Source organism: Phascolarctos cinereus, unplaced genomic scaffold (genome assembly GCF_003287225.1).
Source record: "Phascolarctos cinereus isolate Bilbo 61053 unplaced genomic scaffold, phaCin_HiC Scaffold_3;HRSCAF=262, whole genome shotgun sequence".
NCBI classification, from domain to species: Eukaryota; Metazoa; Chordata; class Mammalia; order Diprotodontia; family Phascolarctidae; genus Phascolarctos; species Phascolarctos cinereus.
In genome coordinates, this window is record NW_027555736.1 from 67,799,781 (window position 1) to 67,820,668 (window position 20,888).

General features: G+C 39.5%; 1 protein-coding gene across 1 annotated transcript in view; it reads right to left on the minus strand.

Annotated features, from left to right (window-relative positions):
- Positions 1-14,550: 14,550 nt before the first annotated feature.
- RBP3 (retinol binding protein 3) overlaps positions 14,551-20,888 on the minus strand; it is a 20,392-nt gene continuing 14,054 nt past the window's right edge. Inside the window, exons 3-4 of the mRNA XM_020996762.1 lie at positions 20,816-20,888; positions 14,551-14,879 (exon numbers count right to left, since the gene is read on the minus strand). The exon at positions 20,816-20,888 is cut by the window's right edge and continues 70 nt beyond it. Coding sequence (XP_020852421.1) covers positions 14,551-14,879; positions 20,816-20,888 — 402 coding nt within the window. The remainder of the gene's footprint in view (positions 14,880-20,815) is intronic.

The window sequence follows — 20,888 nt, forward strand, 5'->3', positions numbered from 1 at the left end:
TAACTGGCCAACAGCTTAATGTATTCCCTCACCTGCTAAATTTGTAGAGTAACAGTATATTTCTCATGGGATTGTTGAGAGAATCGAATGAGATAACATGTAAAGCAATTTGGAAATCTCATAGCTCTCTATAAATGACAGCTTACCATTATCATTATTATTGTTAATTACTTATGTTAGGTTCTAGATGGCATCTATCCCTTTTAACCATAAATCTAAATCTCTGGCTCCCCCAGGTTCTGATAAGTGAATCCCTTTCCTTATCTTCCCAAGGCTTCATGCTACTCCTTGTAGTCTCCTTGCCATGCTCTATCTATCTATCTATCTATCTATCTATCTATCTATCTATCTATCTATCTATCTATCATCTATCTCTCTATCATCTATCAACTATCTGTCTATTATCTATCTACTGTTTATCTATCATCTATCTACTATCTATCATCTACGTACTATCTTCTATCTACCTACTATCTATCTATCTATCAATCTATCTATCTATCCGTCTGACTATCATCTGTCTGTCTATCTACCCATCTATCTACCTATCTGTCTGTCTATCATCTATCTATCTCTCTATCTATCCATCCATCCATCATCTATCCTTCTATCAACCAGACTGGCTCAATCATCTAGCTATGTAAATCTCAGATTCTGCAATCCTCTTTGCTCATGGTATTTCCTCTTTCAAGGTTAATGATTAAGGAAGGCTTTAAGTCAGGAAGACCTTTCCTGATGAGCCTTATCGAATCATGCCACGTGAATAGCCACCCCCACTCTGTATAAGACAGGTCCTTTACTCATGTTATTCATAGAGAAAGTGCAATTTGGAACTCACCAATAAGCAACCACCACACCTGATTTCCTTCCTTGGTATCTGAGAGTCCTATCAATTTTCTCTCAACCCTGGGAAAGAAAAACTCTCTTTCTTCCAATTGTGGATTTTCGAAAGGTGTTTGCCTGAACATCAAAATATTCTGAGAGAGAAGCGTAGTTTCTGCACAGGACACAGCAGGTAAACATTTTGTACTAAGAGAGTATTTGAAATAGTTACAGTAAATGCATTCTCTTCATTTTGTATCAATGTCACCAGTTAAGCCAGCTAACCAGGATAGGTAAGGATGGTTAAGAGCTGGAGGTTAGACTTCATTTGTCTGGCCTGATACCAATGAACTGTTCAGTCAGCTAGTGACAGGGAACATAGACATGCTGAAGCAGATGGATGTATCCTTCTTTCCCTCCCTTCTCTTCCACTGATTCAAGAAAAGAAGTCCCTGGCAGCAGCCTGAGGGTAGAGTGGAATGTCTACTGTTGCTATGGAAACTCTGGGGCAACCATGGACTCGGCTGAATTTTCAGGCTGTCTTAGGTGTCTCTCCTCACCTAAGTCGTTAGCATCAGGAGGCTGCTCCCACCTGTGACACGGGTGTTTTCAAATGGGGTAATGACCAGTGTGGTTATAAGTCTTTGGCTGTGGCAGCAGCCGTGGATATAGCTTTGTGATGCCCAAGAAAGATTCTTTTAGCTCTGGGGGGGTGGTAAGGAATTTCACTAGAGAGATATGAGAAAGAATTGCTTTTACTTTGTGCCTCTAGGGTTGACCCCTTCCTTACTCCATCCATCCACGATGCTTTGGGGGACTATATGGCAGCTGGATGCCATGGGCACTGATGCTGTGGATGAGGGGATAATCTCTTTTTGTATCCATGTAACTCATGTTAGCTAGTTAATTCAGTAGGCTTAGTTGGTTAGGGTGGTGAGAACACTGAACCAGGCAGATATCAGGAGACCTGAATTTGCTCATTGACTCACACAACCATGCCACCTCCTGGAATGACTTCTAATCTCAGTTCTATTCAATTCAATTCTGTTCCATTCTTCTCAATTTCATTGCATGCAGGACATTTTGTTAGGTGTAGGGGACACAAAACCAAAGGTAAAGCTATCCCTTCACTCAAGAAACTATAACTTTTTGGGGGCAGGCAAAGTGTATACACAGATAAGTAAATACCAAATCATTTCAGGCCAGAAAGGCTTCTAGTCAGAAGAGGGGACCCACCTGAGATGAGCCTTGAAGGAAGTGAGGGATTCTAAGAGGCAGAGGGAAGGTGGCTATGCATTCCAGTCATGGAGAGTAGCCTGGGCAAAGATAGAGAAGTGGCCTATTCTTGCAGTGGGGTCAGGCTCTCCTTATTCCAAACTGAACTCTTTATGATTTCAAACTAAGCTTCTAGATAGATAGATATTGCCTCATCCTTGGGGGGAGGAACTGAGGGACATGCTGAGAAGTGTGTGACCTGGTTTGACCAGAAATAGTACGGTTGATTTCATCCAGGGCTCTCAACTTTTCCTGATCTCCTATCCCTGAATCGCTGCGGATACTCTGAGAGTATGACTGGGTACAGTGTTGTAGGAATTGCTGACTTTCCATAATTCCAGTGTGGTGATTAATTTTTGCTTCCGTCTCATGATTTTATCCTTAGCTCTCTCTGATGCTGACTTATGGGAACCACCAATTTGTCAGGCACTTAATAAACATTTATTAAGCACCTACTATGTGCCAAGCACTGTGTCAAGCACTTGAGGACTACATAGAAAAGCAAAAGTCAGTCTCTGCTCTTGAGGAGCCCACAGTCTAATGAATTTGAGTGAAGGAGTAGATGATATGGTGTGTACTTTACTTATGGGTGCTAAAGGACTGCTGAAACTCATCTGGAGTATTAATAGAGTAAAAGAAAATAACAAAGACCATTTTTTATGGCCCTTTAATGTTTGCAAAACACTTTGGAAACACGATCCGATTTGATCCTCACAACTGTCCTTGTAATGTAAGTACTACAGCTGTTATTACCTCTACCCCTAACAGATGGGACTTGTAAGTGACACATGCCAGCTGTATGGCTCTGGGTAAATCTCTTAACTTTTCAGTGCTCTAGGCAACATTCCAAGAAGGTACAATCTGCATCTGGAGAGGAATTTCCTCTTTCAGGATTTCCTTATACTAATGAAATCACCAGTCTAGCCCTCCTCCCTGTGGGTATCTAAATCCCTAACCTTATCCTTATCTTTATCTCTATTCCTATCTCTATTGGAAATCCCAACCCTATTTTAACCAACCAGGAAACTGAGGCTGAGATTACCCAGGATTACACAGTTAGCAAGTACTTGAGGAAGGATTAAAATTCTTATCTTCCTGACTCCAACTCCAACACGGTATCCACTAGGCCACACTGATTCTCAGTAAGGGCATTAATAATTCTCATTTACATAGCACTTTACCATTGACCAAGAGGTTTCTTTACCATAGTCTTATGAAATAAGTAACTCAAATGTTTCCCCTCAGGGAAAATGTAAATAGGGGTAGGCAGTGTTTTATTCTGGCCCTTTTTTATCTCCAGTGCCTTAATAATAAATGCTTAATAAACTTCTGTTGAATTTAAATGAAATATCATTATCGCCATTTTACAGACGAGAAAACTCAGGCTCAAAGAAAGTAAGTGACCTATTTTAGGTCACGTAGCTTGTAAGAGGATCCAGAGGACTTGAATTGTCAGGTAGGAAGAGTGGATTCTTGGTGAAGAGTGGGTCAGACAAGATGACCCTGTCCCACTTGGTGATCTGGGATTCTGTTACCAGAATCTTCTGACTCTGAAGCTACTTTTCCTTCTATTCCACTAGGCTATCCTGAAGAAATATGGCAATGACTTTCTATACATCTGTAGTTTCCCATTGTCTTTGCTCCTGCTGGATTTCCCCTTGCTGCCTTTTCAGGCTTCCCATGGCACGCAATATACTTTCTGACCTTGCTCTGTAGCAGGAGTTGTTAATCTGGTATTTATGAACTTACCCCCTCGCCCCCTTTCATAACTGCATTTCTATATAATTGTATATATTGACAACTGTATATTTATCACATGTTTATAACTATTTCTATATAATTGAATTTCTTTGTAATCTTATATATTTTATTTTATTCATTTTATAATAATAATAATTGCTAGCATTTATGTAGCACTTTAAGGTTTGAAAGTGCTTTAAAAATATTATCTCATTTGATCCTCACAACCCTAGGAAATAGGTGCTGTTATTATCCCCATTTTGTAGATGAGGAAACTGAGGTTTATAGAGGTTATGTGATTTGCCCAGAGTCACACAGCTAGTATGTGTCTTAGAATAGATTTGAACTCAAGTCTTCCAGATTCTAGGTCTAGTGCTCTAACCACTGTGCCATTTAAAAACATTATTCAGAATAGTGGTCCATAGGTTTCCCAGACTGTCAAAGGTGCAAAACTTTAAAACATGAGTGGACTACAAAATTCTAGAAGCTTCCCTTCATCTCCCTCCCCATATTCAGATTATTAACACATGCCCAGATTCCTAGATTCTCCTCTCTCCTCGTGTAAATTGAATAGAAGGTGTTTAGTACAGATATTCATGGGAGGAAGGTAAGGGAAGAGGCATTTGTTAATGGCTTACTATGTGCCAGGTACTATGCTGAGAGCCTTAAAAATATCTCATTTGATCCTCATAACAACTCTGTAAGGTAGGTGAAAATTATTCCTGTTTTGTTCAGACAAGGAAACTGAGGCAGACAGAGATGAAGTGATTTGCCCCGGGGTTACAAAACTTGTAAGTAACCAAGGCTGCATTTGAGCTTAGATCTTTCTGACTCTGGGCTCAGTGTTCTAGCCATTGGACCACCAATCTGCCAGTATTCATTGGCTGAAATCTGTACAGATGACCCAGAATAGTACTTGGCCAGGACCAACCAGTTATTCCACAGCTAGTATTTGTGGTTACAGCATTTGTAGCTCAAATGTATTTTTTAAAAATGGAAAAAAATGTGCACGATGGCTGAAATATTCCCATCATCAAATTCTTGTCCATTTGGCTGGGCCCAAAGGCTGTGTGAGCAAACATTGGCTAGGTAGACAATTATGGCCAAAACAATTTGGCCAATTTTATTAAAAAACAATAACTCATCATTCACAGCTAATACTAATAAACAAACAATCTACCAAACTCTCCAAATAAAATCCTAAATTTAGATTTACATTTTGACCAAACAGAAAAAATAATAATTTCGTAGCATACATTTTCACTAGCATCTAAACCAATTTCACACAGTATAAACAGAAATCTCTGATACATTTGCTCTTCATCCCTTTCCAATTCCGTCTGTGTACATATCAAGTTCAAATTTCTCTGTTTGGTATTTTACATCATTATAATAATCTGGCTCCAGCCTCTCTTTGCAGACTGATTTCACATTATTCCCTCTTTTTGCACTGTGAATGCCAGCCAAACTAGCTTACATATGGTTCATTAACCATATATGACATTCCATCTACTTCCAAACCTTTCTCACAGGCTGCATCTCACTCCTGGAATGTTCTCTCTCCTCACCTACGTCCTTTGGGAGCCTTCAAGACTCAATTCAAGTGATACCTTTAAGAAGCCTTTCCCAATGAATCCCTCCATTTCAAATTGCTTTGCATTTATTTCACATTTAAATGGGCCCAAGGAGCTGGTGCATTCATCCCTCTCCTTTCTTCTCTAAGGAGTCTTTCTACTCTGGGCCCACGAATGTGGTCCATACCAGGTTCAGACCAGGGAAAGCTTAGCCTCTAATGAAGAGGAGTTATTCTCCTCCCTTTTTTTCTTTGCCCTTCTCATATCATTAAACCTATACTCTGGAACCCTATGGACCATATACTTACAGCGTAGGTTATGGCTCTTGTCTAGAATCTCCCCAAAGGTAGAATGGAAAAGTATTCAATGTACAATATGAATCAGGCACGGGACAAGTATTTATTTCCTTATATTCAAAAGAAATGCTAAAGGTTTCAAATGACTTGCCACATTTATTGACAGAACAACTTAAAACAGAATTAATTAATTTATAACTACTTTTAAAATCTCTCAGGAGGCTGACACTTAAACCTCATCAAAATACAATGCAGTTTTTGGGACTGCTCAGTAAGCATTCTTCACCCATTTCACCTCAGCTCTGCACTGTCCAAACAAGTCTATGTCTTCTGGCAAAATGGGTCAAGTTTGGGCCCATTCTCCTGTCATAGGCATCTTTATGAGTACTGGAGTAGTTTCTGGGAAAACCTCCCTGAGCCATGAGTCAACTCCAACCAAAATAATCCAAGTCCTCTAGATCTCTTGAATTTTCAAGATCATCCCCAAGCCTGGACACATCCATCTTGAATAGATAACATGTTCATATAGGCAACATAGAGTAGTGGAAATAGCACTGAATTTAGAGCCAGGAAGATGTAGGTTCAAATCTAGTCTGAGGCATTTACTAGCTGTGTAACTCAAGGCAAATCACTTAATCTTTCTTAGCCTCAGTTTCCTCATCTGTAAAAATGGGATTGAACTTCATGGCCTCTAAAGTTCTTTCTAGCTTTATATGTAATAGACTAAGAACCTAAGACCTAAGATTAAGGAAAAAAAGAAACAAATATGAGGTCCAGAATTCAGTCTCAGGATTGCCTATGTAGGACATGGGCTTTATTTGTCATGTGTTCAGAGTCGTATGACGGCTAGGATAGGGAACACAAGATGCTCTACCTTCAAACTTTAGAGGTAGCATCTAGGAATTGTCCTGATATAATCTGCAGCCCAAAAGATAGAGAGCATTGAGTGTCTGGTCAATCCATTAAAAAAAATACCATAGTAATTCTTTTTCACCTCCCAGGGAGTCAGGGTAATATTAATTGCTCAAGTGTTGGCCTTGGACTCAGGAAGAACAGGATGCAAATCCCACGTCTGACACTTAATAATTCTACCGGCTCTACAGGCAACAAAGGGAAAGCCTCATCATCTCAAAACAACCTTTCTTTCTCCCCCTCTCCCCCTCAGGCCTATCAGTTTGTCTGGAAGCAGAAAACTCAGCCTTGAATATGTCCTGTTTAATGCACGTGCAACATGGGTTTCCTGTGCTTGTTTATCTTCCCAGCAGTGTAAACTCTCAAAGGACAAGAAATATCACATTTTTGTCATTTGTGTCCCCAGATTCTCACTCAGACTGGTGCAACAGTCCTCTCCTGTTGACCTTCCAGGTTGTCTTGGGCTGGAAATTTGCTTCACTCAGTCATATTGTGGGTTCTGCTGCTCTAGAATTTATTTAGAGTCATTTTTTACAGGTGTTTGGAGGGGTTTGGGGCAGAGCTCAACAAGTTGCTGCTTTTATTCCGCAGTCTTGACTTTTCCCCCTTCCATTTCCAGTAAAGTGGCTCTGAATTCTTTTGTGAAAGTAGGTCTTTGCTCCTTTCTACACATATCTGTATACTAAAATCCAAGAAATGCTGTTCAAATTCCTTAATAATCAGAGGAATGAAAATCAAGGCAATCTTAAGATAGGATCTTTTTTGGTGGGAGGGGGAAGGGGTTGGGGTTAAACTCTTGGTGTGGTAACTCCAACCATGCAAATCAGCAACTCATGCTGTAGCTTAGGCTTGGAGAGCTCCCTGGGGACACTGAGAGCTCATATAATTTGCTCATGGTCACATAACTGCTATATTTCAGAGGGAGGATTTGAACTCAAGTCCTTCTGGCTCGAGGCCAGCTGTCTAACTACCGTTACTGGGATGCCTTTCTACATAGGCCTTTAAGCCAATAATCAGTTACAATATCCAATGTTGGTAGAGTTGTGAGAAACAGGCACATTCCTGGTGGAACTGTAAAATGGCGAAAACTTTGAAGAACAGCCCAGCAAAATACAATAGCAGTCACCAAACTGATCATATAAACACTGACCCAACAATCTCAATCAACAGGTTTTTTTTAAGTAAATTTAAAAGAAACTTGATGTAATAACACAATTTAGAGTCAGAACCTAGGTTGGAATCCTGGCTCTGTTATTAACTACATGTGTGACTAAAGCAAGCTCTTTGGGTCAGTTTCCTCATCTGTAAAATGAGAGGGTTGGATTAGATGATCTCTAAAGTCTGTTAGAGACAGGCCAAAATCCTATAATTTTGTGGTTATTTTGGTATTATGGTCCATTCGATAGCAAATGACTGGCGTATTTGAATATTTTACATTTTCATTTGGCCTGCTGGGGATACAGCCTATGGTTTTTTACTCTTATAATATCATTAATATTCATAAAACCAAAAGGGGCCATAAGCAGGCATCTAATCCATTCTCTGGTCTTACAGCAGCTGAGCTTGGATGAGTGTGGGGAAATATTATTCCTTGGGTCAGTTTAAAAAGTGGTGCCTGTGTATTTGGCCCATTTTGGATAAAAATGCTTTTCATCATGCCTGAGGGCAGAGATCAGCTACTTGTGTTACAGGCTTGACCTACCCCTGAGTGAGCTCTAAAATAATCGAGTCAGCTTTTATACTTCTGTCCAAAACTCTGGCAACACTTCTTATCTGGATTTCCTGATTAGACAGTTGGTTCGTGTAAGTCTTCTCATTCCTAGGTAAGTAGAGTGGTGTAATAGGTAATGATCTGGCTTTGGAGTTGGTCAAAAAACATTTATTAAATCCTATCATATGTCAGGCACTGTGCTAAGCACTTCAGATACAAAGAAAGGAAAAAGACAGTCCTTGTTCTCGAGAAGAACTAGTTTCAAACCCATGCTGGACATTTAAGTCTACAAGCAATTTAACACCCTGTTTGCCTCAGACAACCATCTAAGACATCTACTAATTCATAGACTGGCATTAGTCTCCATAAATAGTAGGGATTTCCCAGGGATAGTGACGTTCCTTATAATGAGGAAATTATACATCCTTTGTGTATTCTCAGATGCACAGCATAGTGGAGAGAGAGAACAACTAGAATTAGAGGGCTTGGGCTCAAATCCCATTTCTTATGGTAACTGTGTGACTGGGAAAGTCACAACCTCCACTCAGTTTCCTTATCTTTAAAACTGGGGAGATGGGCTGTAAGAGATAGCAGCTGATATTTCTTCTAGCTCTAGATCTTAATGTGAAAGGACCTAAATAGGAGACATTACCCTCCCTAAACTTAAAATGAAAGTCATTTACATTTCTTCTTAGATGAACCTTCAATAGCTCCCCATTGTCTACTTGAAGAAATTGCAAACCTTTTAGACTGGTCTTCAGTTCCTTGTGTCTGACCACAATCTATCTTTCCAGCTTGGGGTCATACTATTCCCCTTCATGAATTCCTTCTTCTTCTTCTTTTTTTTTTTTTTGCCTTTATTGTATTCTTGGCACTTAGGATAGTGTTTGTCACATAGCAGGTGCTTAATAAATACTTGTTAACTTTGCTTGACTTCCAGCAAAATTGGATTATCCTTCTTTTCCTGTTCTTGTCCTGCTGTCTTCCATCTCCCTACTTTAGCTCACGTTGACCTTTCTACTCCTGCAATGGATTTTCCCCTCCTCCAGTGTTCAGGAAGTTGAAATCCCTCTTTTTTCAAAGACCATCTCAAGTGAAATTTCATTCTCAGTTGAAAATGCCCTCTCCCTTCTCCAATCTCTCAACACTTCGTATGAATTTTTCTTGTGCGTGTATTTATTTTTGTATTGTAGATATGTAGGTATGTATCTCATTACCCTTACTACTTGTCCTTGAAATCAGGTTCTTGAGTTCAGCTTGATCTTATTCATATTATATATTTCTAGCATAAAGCCTTTGTTGTCATTGAATTGTTTTTCAGTTGTATACAACTCTTTGTGACCCTATTTGGGGTTTTCTGGCAACGATACTAGAGGTTTGCTATTTCCTTCTCTAGCTCATTTTACAGATGAGGAAACTGAGGCAAGCAGATGTAGTGACATGTCCACAGTCACACAGCTAGTAAGCGTCTGAAGCCAGATTTAAATGCATGAAGATGAGTCTTCCTGACCCCGGGTCCAGTTCTCTATCCACTGTGTCCCCCAGCTGCTGCCGCATGAAACCTAGTGACTTGCTTATAGTATGTTGTTAATAGGCATTTAATGAATGAATGATGAATAAAAGAGGGATATTTGAATCGTGCTGTAGGGTTGCACATGCAACCTCTATTTATTCCACATAACTTATCAAAGGGGGACAGAGACGGAATCAATACACACAAAACAGGATTCAGGGATGATATAAAAATTGGAGTAATATTGAAATACATTGTAGTATAGCATTTTTGAAGTGGCCTTGGGCAAAACTGCTCCATACAATGTAAATAGGGGTTGTAGGAGAACATATTAATGCTAGTGATATTTTCCCTTGTCTAAAATGTTAAATATGAAATAATGTCACATAAAAATACTAGAACAGCAATTGTATTATATAACAACAATAATGCAGTTGTAATTGTAAAAGGACTACTTTTTGACATAAAAAGTCAATCAATCAACAAACATTTATTAAGCACCTACTCTGTGCACTGGGATCCAAATATAAAAAATGAAAGTCTACTTTTAATGAGATTTAATTTCCTCTATTTTGTTTCCAAATATCCCTAAATGCCTTTTATTCTGATGGCATTCTATCCCCTGCTGATCTTCTCCTCTAATTATGATTTCTGTCAATATAATTCAAATCTCCCAGTGCTTAGAGTCTAAATTACTTTCAGAAATGCTATGTCATCATTATTATAATTATCCATCCTTCAATAAAGAACTACCATGATACTTTGTGCTGTGGGAGCAGCCATGGGTTGCTGGGAAATCACGGGAACATAGATTTTGAGTTGGAACGATCCTTAGAGGCTCTGGTAGGAGGTATCAGAAGCCAATCTAAGCCCAGATGTTGGCATGTCACAAATGGTTTCCTAGGTATGAGCAAGGGCTATGAAAGAATACATTTACTCGGGTTATAAGGACATAGTTGTTAAATACAGAGCAAGGATGCACACTGATAGTCTTGATTCTGGTTCTGATTAACATTGATCTCTCCTTGTCTCCCTTTCCCTGTTACTCAGAACAGTGGCTGGTACAGCCCACACAGAGCTTACGTTTTCCTAGCATATTAATGTTACACGGTGTGCTACATACAACATCTTCATGAGGAAAATAGTGTAAGGTTCAGAGAAAGGGTGGGTAGGATCCAGTGGTGCAATATTTTGAAAGGGAAGTCAGCCCAAGAGGGAGAAGAAACTCTTGGTAAAAAGATTCTGAAGACCCAGGCAGAAATGATTGTTGTGAGTGGGAAAAAAGGGGAAGGTGTAGTTGCTTAAAAAGACTATACATCCATAGGGAATTCATGGACAAACTCAAGATTTTAAAAGATACGTATATGTTGAAAATGTATATGTATGTATACACACACACACACACACATACACACACACACACCACCATAAAACATATAAGCAAGGATCAGGATCTAGGGATGAACAAAAATGCGTATTGCATAGAATTATTTCAGGAGTGTTGAAGCCCAGAATAACTTGGTTGTGAATGCTAAAAAGACAACGACTGATTTTTAGCTATTGTTGGAACAAGAGGAGTTATCAAAGAAAAGATAGGACCACTGCTCAGAGCAGTTAGTAGTATGAAAGTAGTGGACAGTGATAAGAAAGCTGAACTAGTCGTATTTGCTCTGTTCTCTCTTAAAAGGAGAACGTGTTTTGAGAAGAATAGAACAAAAATTGTTATCAGTGGAAACTCAGAGTAAGTGAGGAAAAGGCCAAATAGAATTTAACTCATCTGATGATATCAAGCCTCCAGGCCCAAATCATCCACATTCTGTAATATAGAAAGAAATGGGTACCAAGTTGCTGTCAGTAATCTAGTAATTATTTAGTAATAATAATAATGGCATAATGGACAGAGAACTGGTCTCTGGACTATGTAGACCTGAGTTCAAGTCATTCCTCTGACACTTTCTGGCTGTGTGACCATGGGCAATTCGCTTAATCCTTCTGTGCCCTAGATGCCTATCCAAGACTACAAATTACAGAAAAGGTGCTGACCTACATGGGTAGAAGGAGTTTTTTTTTTAATCTCTCACTATCTTATATGCACAGCACATTAAGATTTGCAAAGTAGTTTTCTTACAACAATACCCTGAGGTGGGTGTTCTAAGTGTTATGTTCCTGATTTTGCAGAAGAGAAAATTGAGGATCTGAGAAATAAAAGTTATCTGAGGTGGAATTCAAATCCAGGTCTCCTGAGTCTAAGTTCAGCACCTGTCCAGTAGACTATCCTTTTGCTTAACGGTGTTAAATCATCATGAGAAGTGTTTTTTTTTGCTTTTGTTTTTGTTTTTGTGTTTTTGGTGAGGCAATTGGGGTTAAGTGCCTTGCATGGGTCACACAGCTAGTAATGTTATTTGTCTGAGGACAGATTTGAACTCAAGTCCTCCTAACTCCAGAGCACCACCTAACTGCCTCATGTTAAATCATCATGGAGAAAGGAAGAGGTGCAATAGGATTGGAGTGGGTGGGACAAATATCCCAACTTTCACAAAAAAAGGGAGAAGGTGGAGTTTCCAACTTGTAGATTGGCAAAGTTGACCTCAATTCTGGACAAAATCCTCCAGCACAGTATTGAGGGAATGGTTAATGACATTTAGAAAGGGAAACAATGATTGCTAAGAACCAGCATGCAATTATCAAGAGCAGTGCAGGTTTGACTAACCACATATCCTTTTGAGATGGGGTGAGTAGCCTGGCAGATGAGGGGAATATGGTAGACATAATATATTCAGACTTCAGTAAAACATTTGAGTAAGTGTCTTATGTTCTGCTCATGGAAAAGAATGGAGAAGTGTCTGGTTCACAGGGAACCAGATTAAAATGTAATCGGGAAATATTTTACAAAATAAAAATATAATAGAACATAGATAACATTAATATCTCATTTTCTAAGCCAATATATGGCCTACAGGGAACTTTGGTTTAATGGTCTCTCTTCTATTTCAATTTGACACCACCGGACTAAAGGCTACGGCACTGTTAGATGGTATTGGAGACTCCTGTTATTTGTACGGAAGCACATGACAGAAAGTCTGGAGCTGGTGGTAGGTTACTCTTGTGCTTCCCTGCACTCCATTTAGAGAGTAAAGATTGAATACCAGCTTTGTTACCTGTCTCTGAGAGGGAAAAGATAATAACTCACAAATGAGAGCAGTTGTTTTTCTTTCCCCAACCCTTCCTTCGTATAAGGAATACGTTCCTCAGATTCTTTCTTAAGTCTCTCTCTCCCCTCCCCTCCCCTTCCCTTCTCCCTTCTCCTCTCCTCTCATTCTTCCTTTCTTTTGGTGATGCTATCTGACAAACTTTTGCTCGTATTATCCCAAGAGCAGAAGAGGGAACAGTTGTGGTCAATCAGCATGAACAACTCAGCAGTTTCTACAGGAATAACATTATTAAAACAAACAACTTGGAAAGACTTGGGAACTCAAATCAAAGTCATGACTAATGACGAAGGCTGCCCATCCCTGACAAGGAGGTGATGGATTTAGTGTACAGAAAGGACACATACATTTTTGGACATGACCAAGGTAGAAATTTGTTTTGCTTGACTGTACATGTTTGTTATAACAGTTTTATTTTTCTTTTCTTTCCTTTTTCTTTTTGAATGGGGGGGAGGTGGGAGAGAAAATAAATATTTTTAAATTGGAAAAATAATAAAAAAGAAGAAACTCCTTCATTTCCATCTACCTGGCCTTATAGAAGTTATTAAGTCTTTAACTGGAAGATTAGGAGTTGCAGGGTATACAGTCATTCTGTAAGAGTCATGAGGCACTTCTATAAATGCCTGAACCTTGTCAGACTATACTTGTAATCCCAATTTTGGTTCTTGGTGCCATATTTTAGGAGGGATGATAAAAACTAGAACATGTCTGGAGAAGAGCGACCAGGGTTCTAAAAACTGTGCTAAATAAAAACTTATTGAAGGAAAAAAGGTTTTGCTTATTTATTTATTTTAGATCAGATTTAAATCTAGAGGAACCTTATTGGTCATCTAGCCCCGCCGCTCATTTTATACCTGAGGGAACTGGGACCTACAGAGGTTACGTGATTTGTCCAAAACCACATAGAAAAGTCTGGTTTGAATCCAGGTCCTCTGGCCCTAAATCTATTGCTCTTGTTGTCAGACCACATAGCCTCAAGTAATTAGCAAAGAAAGCTGGAGAAGAGAAGCCTGAGGGAAATCCCCATCACAGATCACCTAGGGAAAGAGGGATTAGCCTGATTTTTAAAGGGTTCCTTAGGTATAACTAGAATCAATGGACACGTAAGAAGGAGGAGGAGTTCAGCTCTTTGGAAGAAAGAATTTTCTAAGAACAAGATAGAAGGTGGAATAATTACTTGCTGTGAGAGGTAGTGAACTGCTCATCAGTGGAAGTATTCTCCCTGGAGTGTGATGACCCGTTGTCAGTGATGCTGTAGAGGAGTCGGGTGGGGTTGGGGCGGGGTTGGACAGGCTGATCATGAGCATCCTTATTCTATGCTTCTATAGAAAGCTAAGCAAAATCAACTTACCAAACGTATCCACGCATGCAGCCTTGGTTTCTATAGTGAGTATAGTTTATAAAATACCTAGGCCATCCCTTCTTTCTGTACATTGATGAATTTTAGGACAATTTTGAACTAAGGGAATTTTACATTGCTTCTACCAGGCTAGGAGGTCTATTTTGCACTCTGCAAATGATGGGTGAACATCTCCTTGGCTTTGCTTAGGGCTTGGTCAGCTGGAACCTCCACATGAGGGGCTACTCCTACTCCCTCCCAGGAGGGTCTGTCTGCAGAGCCAACTGATCGGGCAGTAGGGATGGTGATGTAGAGGTCAGTGTCATCCACGTGGTAGGTCTGTGGGGGTTGGCAGCCGCCGCTGGTTACTTCCCCAATGACCAAAGCCCTCCCCAGCCCCTGCATAATGTATACAAACTCTTCCGCAGCACCCGCTGTCATGCTGCTGGTGAGAATGATCACACTCTTTTTGGAACCATATCGCTCACCTGCAAGAGACAAAGTTGATAGAACATAAGACCTGGGAGGACTGAGATTATTTCATTTTTGTCTTTGTAATGCTAGCACACAGTAGATTCTTAACAAATGGCTCTTGATTGATTGAAGGTCTCAAAAGTGATGAGTCAGAAACATCCTCCTGGGGATGGTAAGGAAGTCTTAGGGTACTTTCCTTTTTGAGTCTGTTGCTGACACACTTCGTGATGATGGAAGGAGCACTAGAGGCCAGAGTTCTAATCCTGACTTTGCTGTCTAGTCCAATGCCCTTATTTTATTTTATTTTATTTTATTTTATTTTATTTTATTTTTTGGCAGTTGGGGTTAAGTGACTTGCCCAGAGTCACACAGCTAGTAAGTGTCAAGTGTTTGGTCTGAGGCCAGATTTGAACTCAGGTCCTCCTGACTTCAGGGCCCGTGCTCTATCCACTGCACCATCTAGCTGCCCCAGATGCCCCTATTTTACAACTGAGACAACCTAAGCCACCAGCAGATGAAAGGATTTGCCTGGGGTTATGGATATTGTAAATGGCAGAACTGGGATTTGAACCCAGGTCCTCTGACTCCAGTTCCATTATTCATCCCCTCCCCCACTCTTCCACTTTCTTATTTAACATGATTTTTGTAGAGATCAATGAAGATAATGAATGCAAACATTCTTTGTCATATAAAAAACCTTTATACATTTCTCCATTTTAATGGAGATCTTACAGTGTGTGGTATCTTTCCTACATACAGGTCCATATTCCTGGTTTCATACCCTTTAAGACTAGTGGGAGAACTTAGTTCAATATCCACCTCATTGTATTCTTGATATTTATTGTTATGCAGTAATCGATGTGTGTGTGTGTGTGTGTGTGTGTGTGTGTGTGTAAGTCTCTCCCAGGGTAAATTTTGATTTCCTCAGGACAGAGAATTGTACAACTCTAAAAAATTGTGAATTGCTGACTTGGATAAAGATATAGTTGCTGTACTTAGCAACTTTGCAGATGAGACAAGAGGCATCTAGATGGATCAGTAGATGGAATGCAAGAACCTGGAGTCAGGAAGATGGGAGTTCAAATCCAGCCTCACACACTTACCAGCTGTGTGACTCTGGGCAAGTTATTTAACTCTATTTCAGTTTCCTCATCTATGAAATGGAGATAATAATAGCAACTACCTCCCAGGGTTGTTGTGAGCATCAAATGAGATAATACTGGTAAATGCCTTGCAAACTGTAAAGCACTATATGAACGCCATTATTATTATGTCTACACAATGTTAGGAGGGATAGCTAACCCTCTGTATAGCTGAGTCAGGTTCTAAAAGGCTCTTGAGAAGCTAGAACATTGGGCTAAATCGAATAAAGTAAAACTTAATAACGATAAATGTAGCAGTACTTTTGGGTACAAAGATAAAGTGAAGAAGGTATAATTAGTATTTGTTCTGAAAAAGGTCTGGGGGTTTTAGTGGGCTGCCAGATCAATATGAGCCAGGTGTACAATGAGTTTTCCAAAAAGGAAGATGGAAATCTTGGGTTGGTTAAGAGAGGAATTATTTTTGGGAATATGGAGGCAGCTAAGTGGTATAGTTGGGCTTGAAGTCAGGAATTATTGAGTTCAAATCTGACTTCAGATAACTTGCTAACTGTATGACCCCGGGCAAGTCATTTAACCCTATTTGCCTCAATTTTTCATATGTAAAATGAGCTGGAGAGGGAAATGGCAAATCACTCCAGTATCTTTGCCAAGAAAATTCCAAATGGGGTCACCAAGAGTCTGACACAATGACTGAACCTAGAGTCCCACTGAATTCTGATGGAGTATTATGTTCAGCTCTAAGTGCCACAGCTTAAGAGGAATGTGGATAAACTGGTGAGGGTCTGGAGGAGAGCAGTCAGGATGATGAAGGGCCTGGCATCCATGTCATACGAGGACCGGTCTTAGGAACTAGAGATGTTTAATTTAGAGAAGACAGTCTGACGTGGAGTGAGGGCATGAGAGATATCTTCAAGTATGAGAAAGATCGTTTTGTTGGAGAGATCATACCCACTCTGTTGGACCCCAGAGGGAAGAGCAAACTGACAAGCAATGGATAGAAGTCACCATTTAAGGTTTGACATCAGGAAGATCTTCTTCCTAATGACAGTAGAATGGGCTTTCTGCAGAAGTGATAGCTTCCCCTTCCTGGAGACCTTCGAACAGAGGCTGGACACCTCCTCACTGGTTATGTCATAGTCTGTGAGTTGAACTAGAAGATCACTTAGGTCTCACTCAATTTTAAGTTCTCTGATTCTATGCCAGTTCTTGTACCTCATCCAAAACATAATAGGAACCAAGATTTAGAGCTAGAAGAAATGTCAGAAGCCATCATGTCCAACTCCCTCATTTTAGAAATGGGGAATCTGAGACCTCACAAGTTAAAGAGACTTGCCTGAAGTCACATAGGTAGTAAGTTCCGGAACTAGGATTCAAACCCAGGTCTTCTGACCTTAGAGTTAGTACTTTTTATACTATACCCTGCCACCTGGTGTAATCGAAAGTTGCTTCAGCTCTTTGGATTGTTGGAATTGCCTGGCTTAGGAGATAACCGGGGGGGTGGAGTGGGGAGGGGGGAGAGGAGTGGTGTTGGTTTCTCAGAGGTTTGCTGACAATGCAACATCATTATAAGGTTATAAGTGTTATGAATTCCCAGACATCAGACACATCTGTGTTCAAACAGAAGGACAAAGAAAAAAATCTAACAGCAAGAGGATTGTTTTAGTTACCTCTATTAGGCTTATCTAAATCATGACTCCCCTCCACTGAACTGTGGAATCACAAGCACGTTTTCTGCACATTCTAACATGCTAACACATGCCCTCATAGATAAAATGCTGAGCTGAGGGTTTAAAGACTTCATTTCTAGTCTTGTGGTTTCTCATTACTTATATAGGGTCTTAGCTTCTCAAAATCACATGATATCAGGATTGGAAGGGCCATAGGAGGTCATTTTGCCCAAAAAACTTGTCCAAATATAAATTCTGTCTATTACATCCCTGAAAAATGGTCAAAGAATTTTGCTTTCTTTTATTTTTACATTGTCTTCATTTCTGAATATCTTTCCTTCCCTTCTTTTATCCAGTGATGTGTCCCTTGTAACAAATACTTAAAAAGAGAATAAAATGGTTCAGAAAACCCACAGCATTAACAGTATTTGACAGCACATATAATATTCCATACCCATAGTTCCCCACCTCTTTAAGAAGGGTAGGGACTTGCATTTTCTCAACCCTTCTTCAAGGTTAAGTTTGGTAATTAGAATTATGCAGCATTCCATTTCATTTTTTCTGTTTTCCTTCCTGTTTACAGTGGTACGATTGTTGTGTATTGCCTTTTGTTGATTATGCTTATTTTACTCTTCATTAGCTTATATAAGTCTTCTCATGGTTATCTGAATTTCTCAAAGTCATCATTTCTTTCAACATAGTAAAGTTCCATTGCATCCCTGTACCAAAAGTTCTTTATCCATTCCCCAATTGACAGGCACCTACTCAGCTTTGGAATTCCTACCCTGGAGCTGTGCTCTCTTGACTGGTGGCTAAACAAAGTACAAACCATGTAGTTCAATTGGTCTAGTTGATCCTTGACCAGACCATGCTTCCCCCTATTATGATGTTGGGTCTTTGAGGGCAGGGATGCTCTTGACTACTGCATTTGTACCTCCAGCACTTAGCATGGTGCCTGGATTTATATTAAGCACTTAATACATGTGGTTTCATCCATTCTTATTTTTTGTGTTTTGTGGATACAAAAGTTTAGCTATCAATATCTTTTATTATCCTCAACTTTCCTTGCCATCTTTAGCTCATTATAAGCTTTGTATAGGACCTTTATTTCTGTCTTGGACCTCCTTGAAGATATATGCCTAGGTATGAGATCTCCAAGTCAAGGGGATGGACCAAGGGTGGGGAACCCGTGGCCTTGAGGCCACATGTGGCCCTGAGGCCACATGTGGCCCTGAGGCCACATGTGGCCTCTAGGTCTTCCAGTGTAGCCCTCTGACTGAATCCAAACTTCACAGAACAAATCCTTTTATTACGACACCTAGAGGAGGCCTCAGGTTTCCCACCCCAGTATAGACATTATAGGCACTTAAAAATATAATTTCAAATTGTTCTCTAGAATGGTTGAATTAATTCATGGCATCACCAATGGTGTATCAGAATGCCTGTTTTCTGCAACCCCTCCAACATTTCCATCTTTTTTTTTTTAATCATTCACTGTGTTTCTCTTAATGTAAACTAAAATTGCATGAATTCTTTTCGTTGTTGACTCATATTGAGCTTAAAATCTACTAAAACCACATTCAAAATTGTTTTAATAGTGCTCAGTTTCTATTAAGACCATTTATCCCTATGATTTTCATTTCATTTGCTTTTATCTAATTTTCTAACGTCAAGTTTTTTTGGACTGAGTCTCTCAACCAGTTAATTAGCTGTCTCTTCCAGCTTTGCAACATCTGCAAATGTGCTAAGTGTATCATTTATATCCATATTTAATTCACTAATTAAAATGTTAAACAGCACAGGAGCAAGCACAGATCACTGAGGTCCTTCACTACAGACTTCCTTCCTTTTGACTACAGGATCTCTCAAAGCTTTTCTTAGATTGGGGGATCAGTGACTGTTCTTTTGATCTGACCGTTCACCCAGTTCTGAGTCTACTTTGTTATACTATCATTTAGATAACGTTTTTGAATAATTTCCACAAGAATAGCAAATGCTTCAGTGAAATCTATGGAAACTATATCCATAGCATTGTCTTCTAGTAACCTTGTCAAAAAAAAAAAGTGAGATTAGTCAGGTATGATCTATTTTTGATGAAACCATTCTGGCTCTTTGCTATTATCAATGTCTTCTCTAGAGATTTACTAGCCATGTCTTTAATAACATACACTGCAACTTTGCTTGGATTGAAGTCAGTCAAGCTCACTGGATTATAGACTGTTTTCTTCATTTTCTTTCTGTTGTTGGAAATTGGGACACCAGTTGTATATCTCTTCTATTCTTCCAGATCTCTCGGAGGTCATTGACAGTAACTCAGCAATCATGCATCTACCAGCTCTTCCAGGATGTAGAATTCATCAAGGGTAACTAGGTGATCTCTTACTATAACCCTACTTAACTTGGGTATTAATTCTCTCTCGATCATTTTTTTTCTTTCTTCCTGAGTTTAAGGTCATTCTCCTTAATAGGAATTAGAAGCAAGATATGAATTGGACAGCTCTGCTTTCACTCTGCTGTCCATTATCATCTCCCCACCTGTCCAAGCTACAAATTGGGCCCTCTCTTTGGTCCTTCTCTTTTCCCCTGACTTAAAAAACAAACAAATGAACAAACCAAAAATAATCACCCCAAAGGTCATTTTATTGTCCTTAGTTTTTCTTGCCATCCCCAACTAACTACTCTCATTATTCCTGCATTTGTATTCCTCTTTGATCATCTGTCTATGTTTCCATCTTCTGTATATCTTTTAAAATCTAAGTTGGTTGATGAGTTCCTTGGGTGTCTACATCAATCTCTTTAGATCAATTCTTTTCTTCCTCTAAGAAATCCTTTAAAGATCACCTAGTCCAACACCACCTTATGCAGTTACGTATTTGCCTAAAATGACTGTTCCAAACCAGGGGGTCTCAACCTGGGGTCTGTGAACTTGGATTTCTGAGCTTTTTAAATATTTTAATGACTGGTTTTCAATGTTTTTTGTTTCATTTATCACCTTATGGATTTTATATTTCATATCTTAAAAAAAATCATTCTGAGAAGGGATTGCTAGGCTTCACAGGACCACCATGACACAAAAAGGTTACAGATTCCCTAATTCATGCTGAAGAACTATTTGAAAAGAAATCATGTTCTAATGAAAACCAATCTGGTAAAAGTTTATCCTCCGGATATTCCTCTCACCTGAGACATGAGGCTGTGTCCAGATTTCACTGATGGAATCATTAGGTCTGTTGTAGATCCGGTCTAAAACAAC